At 38.8% G+C, this 21173-nt stretch overlaps 1 protein-coding gene and 1 pseudogene across 1 annotated transcript in view; one reads left to right on the forward strand and one right to left on the reverse strand.

The window, feature by feature from the left end:
- Mctp1 (multiple C2 and transmembrane domain containing 1) overlaps positions 1–21173 on the forward strand; it is a 570389-nt gene that overhangs the window by 236685 nt on the left and 312531 nt on the right. The window contains exon 2 of the mRNA XM_055604040.1: positions 17035–17149. Within this exon, the coding sequence (XP_055460015.1) occupies positions 17035–17149 (115 nt within the window). The remainder of the gene's footprint in view (positions 1–17034; positions 17150–21173) is intronic.
- Positions 8359–9974, reverse strand: LOC129674126 (60S ribosomal protein L27-like; annotated as a pseudogene).

Below are 21173 nucleotides of genomic sequence, written 5' to 3' on the forward strand. Positions count from 1 at the left end.
GAAATGCCCAGTGGGAGGATCTGGGGAGGCTCAGTGCCGGGGCCATTTGGAGGAAGAAGGCAGTTTTGATTAGTACTAAGAAAGGTGATATATTAGGATAGTTGAAGAATGCTTGAGAAGTGATTAAATACATAATGAAACCCCAGAATTGTTGAGCTGGGTGTCTTTGCATGACCTCTTGCAGAAGGCCAACTTACTGGAACTGCCCGATAGCATCTGTTCGCAGTGGTCAGAGCAGAAGCGAAATATGACCAACCAACCACTGAAAGCAACAAACAAACGACTGATTAGAACTCTAACGTACTTTTTAACTACAGCCACCACTTCCATTTTGAAGTAAGGTTTTTGATAAGTAAGTGTAGTAACTAAGATGTGGGGCATGGAAATTACAGTGTGGTGTCAAATATGTAACTCACTTAGTGATTTCCTTTTTAATCTGTCAGGACTTTGCCATACAGTCTAAAAAGTAGGATCTTTTGTTAAAAACAAAACAAAACAAAACAAAACAAAAAAACAGTTTGAATCCACTTCTATTTCCTAGCTAACTTTTGGTTTCCAAAATGTCTGCAAATTAAGAGTAATAAGAGTAAACATTTCTTAGCTTGTTTGGATCTGTGTGCTTCATTCATGTGTGTGCATGGAGGCCAGAGGACCACATTGGGAATCCTGGCCTATCATTTTCTATCTTATTCCTTGAGACTGTCTCTCACTGAACCTGGAGCTGGGCTGGTGACCATTAAGCCCCAGTGACCATCCTGTCTCTACCCCAGCAGCACTGCGATTCCAGGGGTAAGCACCACAGCCAAGCCCAGCCTTCTCTGCAGGGTCCCAGGCTTGTGTGGCAACAAGTGCTCTTACAGGCTGAGCCATCTCCCCAGCCCCTTCTTGGATTTCATATGCAAAAGAAACCAGATCTTGTTTGTATTATATCATTGTGATTTTGGGGTGGTAAATAACAAAAACTGCAGATTTAAAATGACTTAAATTGTAGGGGAAATTTACCGACTCAATCAACTGAAAAATCCAAGATAACTCAGTAGTTTGATCAGGTTACAAGAATCTAGTTTATTTCTGTTTCTTTACCCAATTTTACTCATTATCTCATTATTTCTCTCATCTCATGTTTGTCTATGAGCCAATGTGGCTGCCAGTACTCACACAGACAGCTGAATGTTTGTTGTTTTTTTTTGTTTGTTTGTTTTTTGTTTTTTTGTCATCAAGGAGGGATGATTGAGCCTTTTCTCTCCAACATTTTTAATCAAGTCTCAGAATGTGCTCCGATTGGAATGACTTTGGTCTCCTATGTAACCCTGAAACTGGTCACAAATGGTTAAGAGGTTGGGTGGGATTTGTCTTTGCAATGTGCTTTATCTTCTGAGCTAATGAGAACGCTGCTTCCCTACAGCCTCATCAGTTATCAAGGCTGGAGATCCTGGTAGCAGAACAGTAGAGCCATACACGCATGTAAGAGAGCTTAACAACACCTTTCTGTTGTTAAAAGCAGAACAGCTCCATAGGGAAACCCTTGATATGGCAAGTTATGGTGTTTGTTTCTGTGACGAGTGGCACAGAATCCTGTTTAGGATGTCTTGACCATCTTAAGGGGTCATTTTAACATTCAGTCACAAGGAAGTTCTGAAAACAAATAGAAGTGATTGTTATCATACCTCTGTAATGTCACAGTACTTGAGTTTGTCCAGCTTAGTGTCTTGATTTTTTAGCATATTTATTAACCATGTACATATTTGTGTATTGACAATTTGTCAAATAAATAAAATTAACACTACCTCCTGTGGTGGTAATCTTTTAGAATTGGAAATATCACAAACAAGTATATTTTTAAAAACAGTGAAATATATTCTTAATTTCTCATCTTATTAAAAATAATTCATGTTTCAGCCAGGACTTTCTCAGGCCTGGTAAGTAAGAATAATTGAGGATTACACAGTTTTCACAAATTGCCCTTGGATGAGAGCATTTGATTCATGAATGGAGAGTTTTCCAGTGTTCTGAAATAGTGAAGTTTCTGCATTTGTTGCTGAGAAATGACTTCAACATCTGCCATCTACAAACTCTTTCACCACCAACTACCTGAACATCTGTAAGCCCTTTCACCACAAAGGACTCCAACATCTTCACACCTTTTCACCATAAAACACTTCTTTCTTTACATATGTCTTAAATCAAAGACAGAACAAGACAGAAAACCACACAAAACTTAATTCAACTTTAACATCAACTTTTTCAATCAGATGGAATCAGACTATTATCTTGAAAAGATAAAGACAGGACCTAAATATTTTACTTTATCATAGGATAATGTGTTGCATATATTATCTTATTTAATCTTCACAAATCATTTACACATAGGTGTTAATTCTCTCCCTGTTTTGGAAGATGGGAATATGGACTATTAATTCATAAGTCTGAGGAATACTTGCAGTCTATTCTCTTTTATTTTGAAAGCAGGAAGGGAATTCAGAAGACACATAGGTCAGGCTTTGCTCTCCGGTGAAGATCTTAAGCTCTGAAAGGTCAGGAGTTTGTCTGAGGTAACAGGGTTAATTAGAAAGAAGAATGGACAGAGCAGCCCACATTTTAGGACCACTGGCTTCATGTGTGGGTGATGTGCCCTCTCAGGGTTACTTGGCTATGAATTGGCTGTCTTACACCACTGGAGAATTATTTCCAGTAGACATAAACACTCTATAAATGTACTTCTTAAATAATGACTCAAGTGATTTCCTCTTTGTTTGTTAGCCGTTCCATGGAACTAGGAAAAGGAAGTAGGCGGTGAAAAAAGATAGGTTAGTCTATGATGAAAGCACCTTCTGTAAGCCTGTCTTTGTGTGTACTGTGCGTGCATATTGACACAGCTACACAGAAATGCTTTACAAATGCATATGCTTTTCCTATCAATTCTAAAACAGTCTCAGACTTACAGAAAAGTTGTAAAGATCACACACAGAATTTCTATAGAGCCATGTTCAGTTTTCTTTACTGTTAGAATCTTATGTTAATACCAATTTTGCTATTCTTCTATTAAAAAGTATACCTGAGCTGGGAGTTTGTAAAGTGCCTGCCAAACAAGCATGAGACTTGAGGGTCCACCCCCAGCGTTCATGCAAAGCGCCGAGCCTGGAGACCTGTGTCAGGACACCAGCAATGTCAGGACACAGACTAGCCAGCAGATGGCTGCAGCTCATTGGCCAGCCAACTTGACCACATCAATAAACTTCAGGAAATGAAGTAGAGAGCAATCAAAGAAGACACCCACCTTTGACCTCTGACCTCCACAAGCATTGCATGCATGTATGTCCATATGCACCCACACACACATACACACGTACCACATACACGAAGTTCTCACTTTATTTGGCTTTTCTTGGTTATCATTTATGGCCCCCATTCTGCTCCAAGGTTTAATCTCAGATACCACAGTTCACTTAGTTCTTATGTGTCTTTAGGATCCTCCATTCTTTCTTTGTTAATCTTTTCAGTCTTTGCTTGTGTTTGATGATGTTCACAATTTTTGAGAAGTGCTGATGAGGTACTTTACACAGTATCCTTCAGTTTGGGTTTTCCCCAGTGGTCAGGTGAGGCTGTGTCTGGGAAGGAAGGGCACAGATTCGAGGTGTCTCACTGATGAAATTTTACCAATGGTGTGTGCTCCATACATGAACTGTCACTGACGTGGCCACCTCCTGCCCCTGTCTAGGGCAGTGCTTTGCTTTCCTCCAGGTCCTCCCTTCCTCTTTCCACCCATCCTGCACTCATCAGAAGGAGGTGGCTAAGTGGATCACACACTGAGGGAATTGGGAGTGAGGCTTCCTTCCTCAAGGATTGGCTGCAGGTCTTAGTTTGGATTCTTCTGCCTTATAAATTTGTCTCCTCACCTCTATTTTATGTGTTTATTCAATCAGTTAATATCTATTAGTGTATAATCTCGGATATGTAGTTTTCTCCATGGATTATAATTCAGTTCTATACTATGTATTTCGTTGCTTGAAATTATTTAAAATAGCTTTTTCTATGAGAATTTGCAAAGAAAGAAAAAAACAAAACAAAACAAAAAACCCACTGCTCACTAAGGGGTACCTTGTGCCAGGCTCCATGGACAGCTTCATGTTTGTACTCTGGTTTGATCTGTGGGGAAAACATTCCATGTGAACAGCAGAGCATGTGATATCCTACCCGAGTCACAGCTCTGCACCTGTGGCCATGAGAGTCTTCAAAAAGATGAACTACACCTGAACTTTATTTGAATGTGAACAAAAATAGCACATGATGTGATTTCCTTTTATTTTTTATTTATGTGTTTGTGCCTGCACAAATATATGTCCACCATGTGCATGCAGCTACCAAGAGGCTAGAGGCAGACATTGGATCTCCGGAAACTGGAGTTTCAGGTGGTTGTGAGCCACCCAATGAGGATGCTAAAAAGCTAACCCTGGGCTTTCTGAAAGAGCAGTGATCGTGATAATCACTGGTAATCTCTCCAGCCCTTAGTCCACATCATCTTTCTTTTTAATTCTTTATTAATTACACTTTATTCACTTTGTAACTCCCCTGTGGTTTCCTCCCTCCTCCCATCCCAGTCCCTCCCTTCCTCCACCCCCTGATTGCATGCCCCTCCCCAAGTCCACTGATAGGGGAGGTCTTCTTTTCCTTCCTCTGATCCTAGTCAATTAGGTCTCATCAGGAGTGGCTGCATTGTCTTCTTCTGTGGCCTGGTAAGGCTGCTTACCCCTCAGGGGGAGGTAATTAAAGAGCAGGCCAATCAGTTCATGTCAGAGACAGTCCCTGTTCCTATTACAATGGAACCCACTTGGATACTGAACTGCCATGGGCTACATCTGTGCAGGGGTCTTAGGTTATCTCCATGCATGGTCCTTGGTTGGAGTATCAGTCTCAGAAAAGACCCCTGTGCTCAGATTTTTTGGTTCTGTTGCTCTCCTTGTGGAGTTCCTGTCCTTTCCAGATCTTACTGTTTCCCACTTCTTTCCTAAGATTCCCTGCACTCTGCCCAAAGGTTGGCCATAAGTCTCAGTATCTGCATTGATAGTCTGCAGGGCAGAGCCTTTCAGAGGTCCTCTGTGTCAGGCTCCTGACTTGTTCCCTCTTTTCTCCCTCTTCTGATGTCCATCCTCTTTGCCTTTCTGGATAGGAATTGAGCATTTTAGCAAGAGTCCTCCCTCTTGATTAGTTTCTTTAGGTGTACAGATTTTAGTAGGTTTATCCTATATTATATGTCTATATGAGTGAGTATATACCATGTGTGTCTCTCTGCTTCTGGGATAGCTCACTCAGGATGATATTTTCCAGATCCCACTATTGCTGAGTAATATTCCATTGTGTAGATGTACCACAATTTCTGTATCCATTCCTCCATTGAGGGGCATCTGGGCTGTTTCCAGCTTCTGGCTATTACAAATAAAGCTGCTACAAACATGGTTGAGCAAATGTCGAATGGCAGAGAAACACTTAAAGAAATGTTCAAAGTCCTTAGTCATAGTGTAAATGCAAATCAAAACGACCCTAAGATTTCACCTTATACTCACCAGAATGGCTAAGATCAAAAACTCAAGTGACAACACATGATGGAGAGGTTGTGGAGAAAGGGGAACCCTCCTCCATTGCTGGTGGGAATATAAACTTGTTCAACCACTCTGGAAATCAATCTGGTACTTCCTCAGACAACTAGGAATAGCACTTCCTCAAGATCCAGCCATACCACTCCTAGGCATATATCCAAAAGAGGCTCAAGTCCACATCATCTTTAACAGACTGTAACACATTGTCTACGGTTAGATGCAGTAAAAAAAAAAAAAAAAAAAAAAAAAAGACTATAACCTTAAAGGCTTCATATTTCTACTCTTTTATTTTTATACCCACTTAAGCTACACATCTGTGGAAAGTGTGAAAGCTACAAAGTAGGAAGGAAATCAAGTTAGCCTTCATCTTATCACATTGTGTATGTTCTTGGGACTCCTACCCCTTTCAGTGTATACATGGGACTGACATAGTTCATAACCAGCATGCCATTGTGCACCCTATCTCCATCTCACTTGTTTCTCCTGAACGCTCCTCCCTTTCAATAAAAACACTTTCATTTAACCAAATTAGCCACATCTGTGTTCTTAGAAACACTGGACAATCACTCAAGCTCTTTGGGCTTTTCTGGAGTTAACTGTACAATAACTAGACTCCTAAACCTAAACCAGTATGAAAAACTATTTCATACTAGATGTGCCTTGAAGTCCAATGAGTAGGATTTTCTGTCAGTTTTTTGTAAAAGTGATGACACTAGAGAGCTATGTGGTGACAGTTTTCTGGATGGGCTGCACAGATAGAAGGTTTAGCATCAATCACGTGTCTGCTACATAATAAGGTCTCAAAAACTGGACTGGAGAGATGACTTAGCCATTAAAGGAGAGGCCTCAATGAAAAAGCATAATCTCGAAAATATCTAATCCTCCCAAACAAACTGTCTTGTATGTATTGCCCAGAGGTGTTTATCAACAGAATGGCGACCTCAGTTTCTCCTTAGTACAGATCTCACTTCTTGATGACCATTCTTTATGAATTTGCTTTATTGTTGGCTCTGCTTTTTAATGAAATTTGATTTTTTTAAGAAGAACTATTTGGTAACTTATCAAAAAACAAAGAGTCAGAGAAATTAATACAAATTAAATCTGTCTTTCTTTGACACTAATAAATAAATATCTCTGGTGAAATAGTAAGTATAGTCTTCAAGACATACACAAGAAGTTAACATTTGAAGCTTAGCCCAAGCGTGCTCCTTCGTGTCTGTTTAATCTCTGATTAATCATTAGAGAACACTAGTTTAGCAAATGAATTATATATGCATACATACATAGATTTGAAAACAGAAGGAACCTCTTTTGCACATTACTTGGTTCCAGAGCACTTTCAATTATATTTTAAAATCAAAATTTCACAAATCTGTTTGTTAAAGAGAAAGAAGACAAGGTCCCTGGGTATCTTACCGTAACTTTCTTCTGCCTCATAGCAACAGTGTAGCAGGCCTGATGTTCAAGGCCTTAAGATCTAACTCCTGAGATATGTCTTCTGTCACATGTGGTAGCTGTCCTTGCCACCTGCTTCAGGGAAACTGCTTGGATAGAAATTATTTTTCCATTACAACATACTTTGACATATTTCATTTCATCACCAAAATTGTCCTTTTTGATATACAGTATGTCATTTCAGTATTAGCAAGTGAAGATTCAGAGAGAAAGATAAACCTTTGGGACTGTAGTCCTTTGTGTGATGACTGCTTTCATTGTCACCGTTGGTAAAGCCAAGCCTGGTAACTAGTCTAATTGTAAAGGGGAGAGGACATGTACCTAAGGATGGAAAAGAGGATTGTGTTTGCTTTGGTTCAGGTTTGGATAAACTAGATGTGTAGGTGGAAAGGTTACCAGTGAAAATGAAGTGATGTTACAGGGAACAGTCAATTTAGCAGACAGGCCATGCGTGAGTAATCAGCATTGTGGGAGTTCCAGAAAAGGCGTTCTAGGAACACTGGATTTTTTACTTTTTAAAACAAGAACAAGTGTTGCTATGTCTTAGGATTGGGTGTTTACATGCTTTTTATGTTCTTTTTTTGCTTAGGCTAATAGAAATTTAAAAACCCAATAATGAGCCCAAAGTTGAAACTCAGCTCTCAGGCTTCAGTTAGCTCTGATGTGAGGAGAGATAATGTGTGTTTAACTGGAGGCTGACTTATCAGTCACCAGATCCATCCATCCTCGCTTACCTGCCACAGTTCTGTTAACATCTTGTATTTGAGCTTGTCACTTTTTTCTCCTTAAGCTCTCTGGCCTGTTAGAATAAGTCACTCCTTCCCATTTCCCATCTTCCTAGTGTCCTCCCCCAGCCGCCACTCACTACTGTGCTAAGACCTTCTTCGGTAAGGCTGGGCCTTACCAGGTGACTAGATATCTTGCTATCTCATGACACTTTTGTGTCCCATTTTAAATATTAATCATAAGATCCAGATGGCCACTTCCCCGAAGAACCCTTGCTTTCATCTACTTCTGTCACTCACTGACTTGTGTTGGGTAATAGACTAGACTCTGCTGAATGCCATGCAAGCAGGCAGTCAAGGTAGGAGGATCTCAGCCGCATCACACCTCTGAGGCTGCCAGAAGGTACTTCTGATGTCAGGGACTGTTACCAGACTCTGTCTGACTTCTCTGGAAGAACCAGATTGTTCCACAACTGTGATGCTAGAAAACACAGTGCATGTTTGTGGCTCAAAGTACCGAGTAATGAAAAGACCTAGGTCACGTGGTACAGTGCTGAAAATGGGGAAATAGAAAATTTAGTGTTCTATTCTCTCTGCTGAAAAGGCCTTGGGATACACTGAAAAACACAGCATTTTCAACATGTTCAAAACAGTACTGCCAGTAAATAACTAAAGTTAAAGTAGATTAATTCAGCAAAGCGAAGTCAATCTTGAGACTAGCTGACATCTGGCTAGCTTTTCTCTTGAATCCTCAATGTCCACCTGACACATCCTTTGGAACCCAGAAATCTAGTTTTGAGAATCAGAAACAAAGATTGCACTAGCAGAAGGATAGGCAATTGTTCTAGTGCTGTGGCTTAGATGTGGTTTTCCCTTATACAAACTAATGTTGACATTTTATTGCCAATGTAGTAGAGGTAGGAAGGAGGATCTTTACTTGGGACACTAATTCTCTCACGAGGAAGTTTTGCTCTGTGAAAATGCACTGTTACTGAGAGAATAGCATGTTCCAGAGTGTTGACCTTCCCAAAGAACTGAGCAGAAAACAGTGCTTTCTCAGTTTTCAGAACCAAACAAGACTTATACACGTTACACCCTGAGAAACTATGTTATAACGATGGAGAACATCCTCAGATGGGTAGCATTTATATGCATAAGAGTTAATATTTCTTTATTCCAGGTTAGTAATTGTAGAATCAAGGGGCGGGGTTGTGGGCATTAAATATAAAAAAATTTAATTTTATTTATGTAATCTTTTAAAAATAAAATTAAAGGTGAAATAATGAGAGGAATAAGCTCTTTTCCGCTTGGGTCATCCATTTAGTGACAGAAGCCATAGACTCTTCTGCTAGAAACACACTTTGGAGAACAGGCATGCCTCAGCCTTCAGGAAACTTGCGGGGTGACAGGAAGATGGATGTCAAAAATATCTGAACTGGTCACTAGCTCCTGATAATTGTCATAAATACTGTTGGAAGTGCCATTTTCCTGGTCTGCAAACAAACAAACAAACAAACAAAAGCCCAGCTGATTGGGTATGTCAGTCAAGGCATTCAAACTAACCAGCATATTTGTTTCAGAGTAACATGTTTGCCTGGTGCTTTGGATGTGTTTTTCTTAATACATCTTTATGTTTGGAAGCTTCTAAAATGTTTTTAGTAAAAATATTTTCATTAAAATATAATTACATCATTTACCATGTTCCCTTTCTTCATTCCAAACCTTCCCATTTCCCCTTCCCCTGCTTCTTTTCAAGATTTTTCCTCTTTTTAATTGTTAATGATAGAAACAAAAAATATGCCTGAAAACAAAGCTTCTGGAAAAACAATTTGTTCTTCCCTGTTTTATATAATTCCTCAAACCTGGCTTTGGCCTTGCATTTCAGAGCTGGGTCTCTAAAGACATCCTTGTTGACAACAGTCTTGTCCAAGGGGATGTGCACAGAGTGTCTTGTGGGCATGAGGTGATTGTACTTATAAACTTTCATAAAGGACTTGATTTTTGATCTCTTGGTGATTTTCTTTTTGTCGATGGCAGCTATCACTTTTCAGGAATAGAGGTTGATTCCAGCCACCAGGGCTTGGCTCTAAGGGCGGTCTGAGGTGCCATCATGAACATGCTTCACGATGATGCCTTTGCACCCAGAGTAGTGTCTGGCCAGGACCAGCAGCACTTCCCCAGGTTTCATGAACTTTCTCATTTCGACAGCTAGCTCTTGTCACCCAGCAGAAAATAATTTTTTTTGCCTCTTTTGCTGTTATTGTCACACACACACACACACACACACACACACACACACACACCCCTAATTATATAAATATACAACTTGCTTAGTCTGTTTAGGGTTACTCATATTCAAATGACTTCAGGGATGGCATTTGGTATTGTATAACCAGTTTCAGGCCTCATCCCTGTGGAGGACTATTTCTGCTGTTCTCAGTATTCCCTGGTTGCCTGTAGTTTTCTTTCTGGGGGGGTGGTAGTGAGATTTTCCCCTTCTATGTTAGCATTGTACTTCCTCAGTTTGTTTAGCCGGTCATGCTGGTGAGGTGAAGCTTTCCTCTTATTTCTAGAACACAGTGTCCACAGGAGCTTTCCAGCTCCTCTCACTCTTTCATGCTTTCCGCCACTCTTCCATGGTGTTTCCTGAGCTTGAGCTGTAGAAGGTGTACTGTAGATACACACATTGGAGCTGGCCAACCACAATCAGTTGTTCTCTGCACTTTGACTTGTGGTTTTCTGTAATAGTTTTCTTCTACGGAAATGAGGTTTCTTTGACAAGGTGAATGTTAAGTTTACCTGGCTGAGCCCTGGGGCAGAAGCAAGAGTTTTGTTTTTTTGTTTGTTTTTTTTTAAGTTAATTTATAAGAAAACACAGTCACATCCTTTCATGGTCATCCCGCTAGCCCTGAACCACTGTAGAAGCCTGTGAGAAATGCCGCTCTGAACCGGCTTGAATTTCTGAGTTTCTTTCATAGGACTGGGATGCCATTGCAGCCTGATGTCGTGGCCTGGATACTTAATTTCTCTCATCACTCTATTCCATCCTCTCGGGAACTCAGCCCAGACTTCTTCACGACTCACTCATCTGCTTCCCATATCTGTTGTATCTTGTCAGTTGGCAAATTCAGCTGACTGCATTTTCCTCATATCTCTCAGATCCATCTTTGTTTCTCTGACCACTGACTCTTGTGACTTCAACTGCACTATTATGAAAAAGGCTTTAAACAATTCTTATATTGACAGAATTCTTCCACTTTCATCCATCCTTTTCTCTTTAAAATTGAAAGCTACAGATTTCTTCATCTCCAGAATCTAAGTATTTAACCAAGAGCAGGAATCAGGAAATAACAGATACTAAGTATGATGTAAATGCCGTCTGTGTGTCTGACCTCTCTGTCTAAAAGTCTGTCAGGCTTCGTTTTGTTCATGTCATGGGCTGAAATTCTTCTCAGGGAGGTATCACCACACTCCAGTACTTCTTACTTTGTATCAAAGCAGTGATGTACATTTTTTAATTTCTCAGTCCTGGGCTCAGGTTGATTTTCTTGATGCTTACTTCCTCCAAATATTTGTTTGTCAAAATTCTACCAATACGTTTAGCCCCTGAACCTCTCACCTCTATGAGACTTCCTCAGATTGTCTTCCCCTTTGTAATAATTGGTTTTGTTCTCCTAATGGCTAAGTATCTACATCTTTCAGTCTTTTTTCATAGAGTTCCTTGAAGGATTATATTTCATTTTAATCGATTATAAAGCTTCCTGAAGCACTGTGTTAGGAATAATTCTAAGAGCATACTTAGGTTCCTCAAGGAAAACAGACGCCAAAGTGAATATTAGAGAGAGAAGAGAGTGTGAGCAAACTGCTCACTCCAGATAACTTGGTTGCAGATATCCATGTTTTTCTAAAGTCAGCTTGATGCTATGCCCTGGAAGACATCTGTCCCTGAAGCTTCCATTGTAACTGATGCTCAGTTTTACTCTTAAACACTCCAGATCCTCACAATCTTTCACAATCTAAAATGACAAATTTGGTATTTGAAATAGTGGATAGTAGAAGAAACACATAAAAAGGTTACTAGCAATTGTCTTTAAAGACTTTCCTTGTAGGAGAACATAGAAATCAGGAGAACAAAGGCAGTGGTAATACAGAACGAAGGGTGATAATGGGGTAACTGATGTTTAAGTCCTAGTCTGCTGTGGGGAAGTAGGCCAGAATGTGTGAAGAACAATAGGCAAAGGCACATTTAGAATGTGTGGGGCCTGGAGATGCTTGATCCCAGTTACATGATGCAAGTATGTTGGGGTATAGCTCATGGTTTTGAACATAATCAACCTATACAGTAAAACTGATACATTCACAAGGCCAAGTAGAATTTATTTCTTCAATGTGGTGATGATTCAGTATTAGAAAAATTACCAACCAAAACTTTAGTGTAAATCTATTATAAAATTCATCAGTCAATTTTAAAAGCTCAAGTAAATTAAAGGTAGAGAAAGCTTAAATTTAATGAGCATCATGTTAGTGATAACTTGCTAGAAGTAGATGGGAGACTGGAGGGGAAAAAGGAAGGGGAAAATTATGTGATTTTATTATAATCTCAGAAATTTTAAAAATCAGATGCAATTCAGAAAAACCCCAAACTTATTCTGAAGAGCCTTTTAGAAAAGCAATAAGATTAAACAATAAGCAATTAAAATATTACAAAATAAGAAGAAAGCATATATTACATTAAATGCAGAACACCCAAAACATGACTTGCAGAATGAAATGAGATAAACATTAATGTATAAAATAACACATATTTATTAGATTAGAAATAACCTGAATATCAGACCCAAGGTCACTTCATTTTTTACAAAGGAACCAAACTATATAATGGAAAAAAGACAGCATCTTCAACAAATGGTGCTGGTCTAACTGGATGTCTACATGGAGAAAATTCAAATAGATCCATATTTCTCTCTCTGCACAAATCTCAAATCCAAGTGGATCAAAGACCTCAATATAACACCATATACACTAAGCCTATTAGAAGGGAAAGTAGGGAATAGCTTCAAACTCATTGGCACAGGAGACAACTTCCTGAACAGAACACCAACAGCACAGGCTCTAAGATCAACAATTAATAAATGGGACCTCATGAAACTGAGAAGCTTCTGTAAGGCAAAGGACACTATCTGTAGAACAAAACGACAGTCTACAGATTGGGAAGAGATCATCACCAACCCTGCATCAGACAAAGGGCTAATAATCAAAATATATATTGAACTCAAGAAATCAAACACCAATAAAGAAAATAACCTAACTGAAAAATGAGACACAGAACTAAACAGAAAATTCTCAACAGGGGAATCTTGAATGAATGAAAAGCCCTTAAAGAAATGCTCAACCGCCTTAGTCTTCGAAGAAATGCAGATCAAAATGACTCTGACCCACCCACAAAAACTACAACCCAAAATTTATCCTGCCTAAAGATGTGTAGGAATAAAGATAGAGCAGAGAGCAGAGATTGAGGGAATGCCCAACCAATGCCTGGTCCAACTAAAGACCCACCCTGTGGGAGAGTGCTAACCCCTGACACTATGAACAATGCTTTGCTGAACATGCAGATAGGAGCCTGTCAGAGTTGTCCTCTGAGAGGGTCTATCCAGCAGCACCTCAAAACAGATGCAGAGACTCACAGTCAAGCATTGGGTGATGCTTAGGTAGTCCTGTAGAAAAGTCAGAGAGAAGAGGAAAGGACCTAGAGGTGACATGAGCTCCATGAGAAAACCAACAGAGCCGATTACCCTGCTGAGACTGAAGACTCAACCAAGGACCATGCATGAACTGGACCTACATCCCTTACAAAGATATAGTAGATGGTCAGCTTAGGCCTCATGTGGACCCTCTAGCAAGGGAAGTAGGGACTGAATTAGACATGGACATAGTTGCCAACTTTTTGATCACTTTCCCCTGGATGGACTGCTCTGATGGGCCACAGGGGAAGAGGACATGCTCAGTCCTGATGCAAACTGATGAGCTGGGCTGGATGGGAAAGGAAACTGCTTTTTTGAGGAAAAGCGAAAAGGGAAGGGGAGTAAGAAAGGGTGGAACTGGGAGGGGAGGAAGGATGGGGCTACAACAAGGATATAAAGTGAATAAAGAAAAAATAAAATAAAAAAAATAGATCAGTGATTTTTTTGAGCATTTGCAATGTTATTTAACTACCACCTTTGCCCTGTTTGATAATATTGTTATCATCCTTGAAAATAAAAAAGGAATAACCTGCTCAAAATGGAAACTGAAAAGCAACCATTCCATTTACCACAGAGGCCAAAAAACAAAAAACAAACCCACCAAAATCCTGCAAACATTCAAGACTAAAATTAGTTATATTGCGATAAGATTTATATGAAGAAAATAATAATACTGCATTATTAAAGGTCACAAATCAGGACCTAAAAGAACTACAAAGTTATATTTCCCTAGGGAATGTGTAACACATGGAATTATAAACATTTCTCATATTGGTGTAGAAGTTCAACGCAGGTTGAATCATGATACCAGGCTTCTGTTTCACATGTAAGAACTAATAACCTCCACTATTTTTGTGATTACTGTTTGCCAGGTGCTATTTTTAACATGGTGTGTGTGCTAAAGCTCACAATGTATTGTTATTAACTCAGCCTTGTTACGTAAGTAAGAAAGCGGAAGTAAAGGCAAGTTAAATAACTGCTGTAAGTATAATAGAAGGAGGAGGTTGTGCGGTCACTTGGCCCAGCTAAACCAGGAAGAATAAAAATGCAATGATAATTAAGAAACGTTTAGGAAACAAAAGTGAAGGTAGCTGCACACCCTAACAAGTACTGGAATTCAAGGTATTTTAAGCAACTGTCTTGGGATGAACAAGGCAGTAAACCTTAGCGGGGTCTCACATGGAGAGCCAAGTGTACTTGGGAACTTACTACATTATAAAGGGAATCAGCCAGCACTGGCTGCCAACCATGCTCCAGTGCATGGCTCTACATCCAAGAGTACATGGGCAGCACAAATTGTACTTAGTGGATTATTTTTTTAAAAGACATGGAAACGGGAGGGATGGGGAGGGAAAGAGTGGATCTGGAATGAGTAGGGGTGCATGTGATCAAAGTGTATTGTATAAAATTCTCAAAGAGTTGATAAATCTTTTTTAAGAGTTTCCACTTCAATATTTAAATCTTATTTTGATAGTTTAAAGAACTACATAAAAATAAAAATTGTAAGAATATTTTAAACTATGAAAATATTTATCATGATGTATTTAAAAATCAAGAAAGTGGGAAATGTAGAAATACAGAGACAATAAAACAGCTTTAACGGTTCAATAGTTTAATAATCACAAACACCATGTACAAAGAGACAAAGCATAAAAATTTCAGTTATTAGAGGAATAAGTATAACTATCCAGGATGTAGAAAGCATGGCCATGTAGCTTGACAGTAATGCTGAATTGTACATTTAAAACTTTATTAAACGTTCTTACCACAAAACAAAATATATGAAAGGATAAGAAGATGGGTAAGAGCTGTACTGACTGACTTTACTGCAATAGTACATGAATATCAAATCATTCTATGTATGCCATCAAACAATAGGGCTTTCCTTATTAAATACACATCAATACAGCCAGAAGGAGTAGGAAGGAGAACAGAAGAGGAAGGGATAAAGAGAGAAGGGAGGGAAGAAGGGACAGAGAAGAGGGGCAGGAGATGAGGGAGGGAGAAAGAGAGATTTATTGGTCAGAAAAGTACTTGTGATATTTTTTACAATAATGGTGAATAATAGAAAATTATACTAACATTGTTCAATCTGAAAACTACGCTTGACAAGTGTGTGTGTCAATATGTGTCTTCATGTGCGTCTGAGTAAGGATTTGAGGAATAAGAAAGTTTATATCCCAAACGGTTGAAACAGGTCATCAAAGAAGGGCGAGAACTGTGTTCAGATCTTATTTTTCACTTGTCTGTTGTTTGCAGACTTGGTTTGCATTAGTGCTAGTAGGAATTAAAAGGAAAAGGCAGTTGGGAGATGTGATGTAGAAGAACTGTGAGATTTAGCAGCTATTTGGGTGTGAGTAGGAGGCAAATGAAAAAGTCAAAGACGGCTCAAAATTCCATCCTGGGGGCCTGGGGATTGCAGCTACCGTTTATGGAGGCAAGAATATTATGGGGAACAGAATGAATTCTTTTCATTGTTACCAGAGGAGAGATGATGAGTTCAGGTGCCAATCAAAGCAACAGTGCTTCTTGCTTTAAGTGATAATAGCTCCGAAAGGAAAGCTTTTTACCGGATTGTAAAACCTCAAACAAAGTACTGATTCCATTAAAGGGTGACTTTGCAGTCTGTGAATTATAGCTCAGTAAAGTTTTCTTGATGCTGCTTTATAATTGCCCTTCCCGAGTATTGTGGTACTGGGAGCCAGATTTCTCACTACTGTGCTTTCTTACCCATGCAAGTTTAAAGTTAAAAACATCCCTTCTTAGCCAGAAAAGAAATGAGACTCTTAAATAATCTCAAACCTGGGAAGAAAGTAAGTTCTGCTGCATAAAAGCTAGCTGAAACTATAAAATATGAACTGCACAATTCTTATTAAGTGTTGTTGTTTAAAATATTCCATTAGCCAGCACTGCTGAATCTCTAGATCTATAAATAGCATCCGCACTTTGATTCCAAAGAAAGAAGCATTAGAAATTGAGCCTCATTGAGCTATTTCTTGTACATATTGTCAAAATGCTGGGAGAATTTATTTCTATGTAATTATATCATACTTTACGTTGGGCCTGGAATTGAAGTGTATCATCCATCAGCAGGCGATTGTTTGCATAAATGAATGAGTCAATACAGTCACCTGAATAAATCCTTTTTTAATTTTCATTTATGAATAAGCCAACTTCTTTTTCACATTTTTATTTTCCATTCATCATTCATTGTATTTTTTACTTCACATACTATTTCTATGTTAATTTTTCTTAAATGAATTATATCATCTTCCATAGGCAGCATTTTTCATACTGAAACTGCTAGCTGTAAACAGCTAAAATAGAACATTTATGTCACTGTCATGAATTTGAATCTAAAGACTTTCATGAATTTGAAATCCTTTAGAGGACTGTGTGTGATAGGATTGATTTCATTGGCTAGTTCCATCATTTGCTTAAAACTGCATATAGCCCTCCACTGGAGAAATTAAAACAAAGAAAATAATCTTAGTACTTTTTATATTTCTTATTTTCCAGAAAATAAATACAGGTGGAACCAGTAATGCAGATATCCCTTTGGCTGATCCCGGAATGTACCAGTTGGACATCACACTAAGAAAGGGTCAAAGTTTAGCTGCCCGTGATCGAGGAGGTAAAAATTCAAGAACAGTGTCGCTCCAAGCTTGCTCTATGTGCTTGTGACAGATTTTGTTTTCTATATGACTGCCTAAGTTTTAGAAACTTAACTGTACCACAGTTTTCAGAAGTTTGGATTCAGACCCACACTTTAATAGGTACTTGACTCTTCTGGCATGGAGAATGCTGCTTCCACAGTTCTGACCCAGTTGGTGAGGTTCCCACCAAATCTTATCCCTATAAATCCCACAGGCCTGGGAGCAGTGACAGGTGAGCATACAGTCACATATTAAGGTATACAGGTACATAGGTGAGCTCACCTTCAAATAGGTGTGCTATACTTGGAAATAAGTGAGTAACATTCACATAGGTGAGACCTGAGTGTGCATTTACAAAGGAGATCCATGCATTAGGTAAGGCATACCTTTACAGAATTGAGCACCCACACCTGGCTGAGCATACATTTATGCATAGGTGAGCATAAATTTATATGGCTGAGACACATTTTTACATAAAATGGATACTTTTACATATACGAGTATACATTTACATAGATGAGGCATTTACATTAGTGAAACATATATTAACATGAGTGAGGTTAGAATCATTTACGTGGACAAGAGATATGTTTACATGCGTGAGGTGTACTTTTACACAGATGAAACGTAGATTTATGTAAGTGAGTTTACACTACATAGGTGATACGTACATTCGTTTAGGTGATCATTTATTTACACAAATGAGGCATAAGCTAGACATATATTTACATAGATGAGCATGCAGGTACATAGACGAGGCATACAATTACATAGGTGAGCTTATGTTTACGTTGGAGCTGTGTCAGAAGTGAGCTTCTGTTAGAACAGGTCCTTTGTTAGATGGAGTTGTTCAATCTGCTGACATTGTGAGATCTGAAACATTTTCTTAAAACGTGGAGACCCTTAATCAGCAGCTGTCTGAAGCTTGGTTGAATGTCTACTTTCTGGTGGAGTATACAGAAATCTGTAGGCAGCCAGTACTTTCTAGTTTTCAAATTCCAAATTCCTAGGCAATCTCTTTATGAGTTAGTCTGGGGCACACACGACTAGACCCAGGGTAAAAGCAGAATCATGGAAACAGCCCTACTAGACTGGGAGCAGCCTGAGGGAATGCCCTTCGAGCAGGAGTTGCAACGCAGGAGATCTGCACCCCCTCCAGAAGAAAACTTGAGTGCCATACCTCCATCAGCAGGAAGGACAGACACCCCTGATGGCCTGATGCCTTTGCCTCTGCACCTTGGTGGGTAGCCACTCTGGGGAAGGCAAAGAAACGAGGTTAGGAATGCAGGCTCTCATTGCTATCCCTGTCTCTAAGTGGGAAATTATTTAATGTAATAATGAATTTTCACAGACATCATAAAGACAGGTTCAGTTTTAAGTGCAAACTAGTAAATATCATAACATTCTTAATGAATGGACAGTGAGAAAAGTGTTAAAATTTAAGTAGATAGCAGAAGCTTTTCAGAATTAAATATCTGCTTTCAGAAGCTAAAGAGAAATGTTTATTGAGTCAGACTATCTCAGAATTTGAACACGGGATAGAGAAAGAAACTAAGGCAAATAACATACGGTTAGCATCATTTAACAGGACATTTTTATTATTCAGAGTAATCTCAAATTAAATTGAGTCATTTGATCCACAATAGAATTAAACCAGGAAACAATACCAAACTTGTAATCCCAGGTCTGTTCCCAACACTGTTAAACACGTAAACACACGGCTACTTATTGCAGCATTCTTTATAGGTATATAATTGTCAAAGCAACATAAAACCTATAAATAAGTGAACAGGTGAAGAAATTATAGATCATCCACACAAGAAGATAGCCTGTAATTGTGTGAGACAGACAGAATACAGAGAGAGAGAGAGAGAGAGAGAGAGAGAGAGAGAGAGAAATGTCTAAAAGTCAATATGGAAATTTTTACAAGATAATTAAGTTCATGTAACCAAAGTTCAAAAAGGTGTCAGTAGAATATAATATTTCTTGTGAGAAATTATCTATAACAAATCAGGCATAGTCTGCTAATCTGTGCAAAAGAAATACAGAAAGAAAAAGTCAGACACTAATGAGATTGGTAAAGTTCCCACTATAGGTGAGGACAGGTGGCAAGAATAGGGACAGGAGAGAATAGGGAAAGAGAACGTAACTTTTTCCAAGTAAATTCTTCTTCTAATATAGTTCTTCCTAGACTGCAAACCAAAAGATCGCGGTGCCGTGTACTATGCAGAATATTATACTTTAGAGCATGACTGTCAGTTTTGAAAGTGCTTAATAAATATGCTAAGAGCTAGCTAGCAAACAAGTAACTATACTGTAGACATGGAGATCGGAATCTCTCCCTGTTGGAAAAAAGATGTATAAATATAGAAAAGGTGAAAAAGTTAGAATAAATCCTGAGGTGACACGGACATGTTTGAATTGTTATCTGTGTGTTGAGATGTATAGAAATACAAATGGATAAACATGTAGGTGTGTGTGTGTGTGTGCGTGCATGTGTGTGTGTGTGTGTTGAACCAGTCTGCTAAGAGAGACTAGAAGCAATGTCAGATGTAATAACAAAAAAGAGTAATTAACACACCAAGGGTCCAAATCTTTGTTTCTAAATACAAATTTTTTAATGCAATTGATCAGGACTTTTTGAGAAATGATTGATTACAGATCTGGATAGGAAAAGTACAAAATGAGCTTGGAACATTTTGCATTGACAAAAAGTAAAGGCATACTCAAAAAAAAAAAATGCTAGTAAAATGTCAAAACTCAGGACTATTTCAAAGAACCCAGAGCTGACTACAAGTGAGATGATTTCAGCGAGAGTGCTAACGATGGTGATGCTGTATGAACACAGGGTCAAACGTATCTACCATAGCAGTAATTCAGTAAGTCAGTAAGTGAGCGGGATGGAGGGGAAGACGGCGTTTCGTGTGGAAGAATTTTGGTGCACACATGTAGAATGAAAGATGCAAATAGTAAGCCACCACTTAAGGACCCCACTGTCCCAGCAACCCCTGGCACAAACTATCAGTGGATACTAAAATTGTATGTGAAAAATTATGATGTGACGCAGAATATCTGGAGCATTTCAAAGCACAGCTGTGGAAGAGACTGTTTTTGTCCAAGTTACAGTTGACAGGTAGCTACCGTTAGGAGCACTGAGATGTGCAGACAGCACTTGCTTCAGATAACGAGCACCAATAAATGCACACCATGGCTGTGGGCACGTGTGTCAAAAGGCTCAACATACTTAAAAATGAATAATCTTGGCAAACTCTGCCATCACAGAATGCCATCTGCTTGACCATAGTGGCCCCTACCCTGAAGATACTGTGTAAGCTTTCTCCTGGCCCTCTTTTTCAGAATTGTTAACATATATTCATTGCACAGAATGATGGATTTTCTTATTATATTTTCAAATGTCTATCATGTGAACTAGTATTCGCCCATTGCCCTGTGTTAAGTAGCATATAAAATATACTAAATACACACTTAAATCTAGATTCTCTTGTCCTACCACATGGTTTCACCACAGTTCCCAGTCTGGATTTCATGAGTACATAGTACTGTCTTTTTTACAGTAGCAAATAATTCTCAGAGAGAAGCATGAAACAAGTTTCAGGATGATGGGAGTGCTATGTATTTAAGGAAATGTTACTTAGCTGAGCCATCTCTCCAGCCCCAAAGGCAAGTTTGTGTTTGTTTGTTTGTTTGTTTGTTTGTTTGTTTTGCTTTGTCTTTTAGGGAAAAGAAAAGCGTGAGTTAAGTTTATAAATGGCAGTCTTGATAACATGATTTGACATTTGAATAGGTAGTGTCAAGTTACATTGGGTACGTAATAAATATAATGCTGCAGTTAATTGGTAGGACAACTAAATGGAAGTGGAAAACTCAAAGTGAGAGGGCAGCTTTCCACCAAAGTTATGGAGGATTATGGCTTTGATTTACTACTTGGACATAGATAGATAGATAGATAGATAGATAGATAGATAGATAGATAGATAGATA

The sequence above is a fragment of the Psammomys obesus genome, unplaced genomic scaffold, assembly GCF_907164565.1.
Source record: "Psammomys obesus unplaced genomic scaffold, mPsaObe1.curated_primary_1811, whole genome shotgun sequence".
In the NCBI taxonomy this organism is placed as follows: Eukaryota; Metazoa; Chordata; class Mammalia; order Rodentia; family Muridae; genus Psammomys; species Psammomys obesus.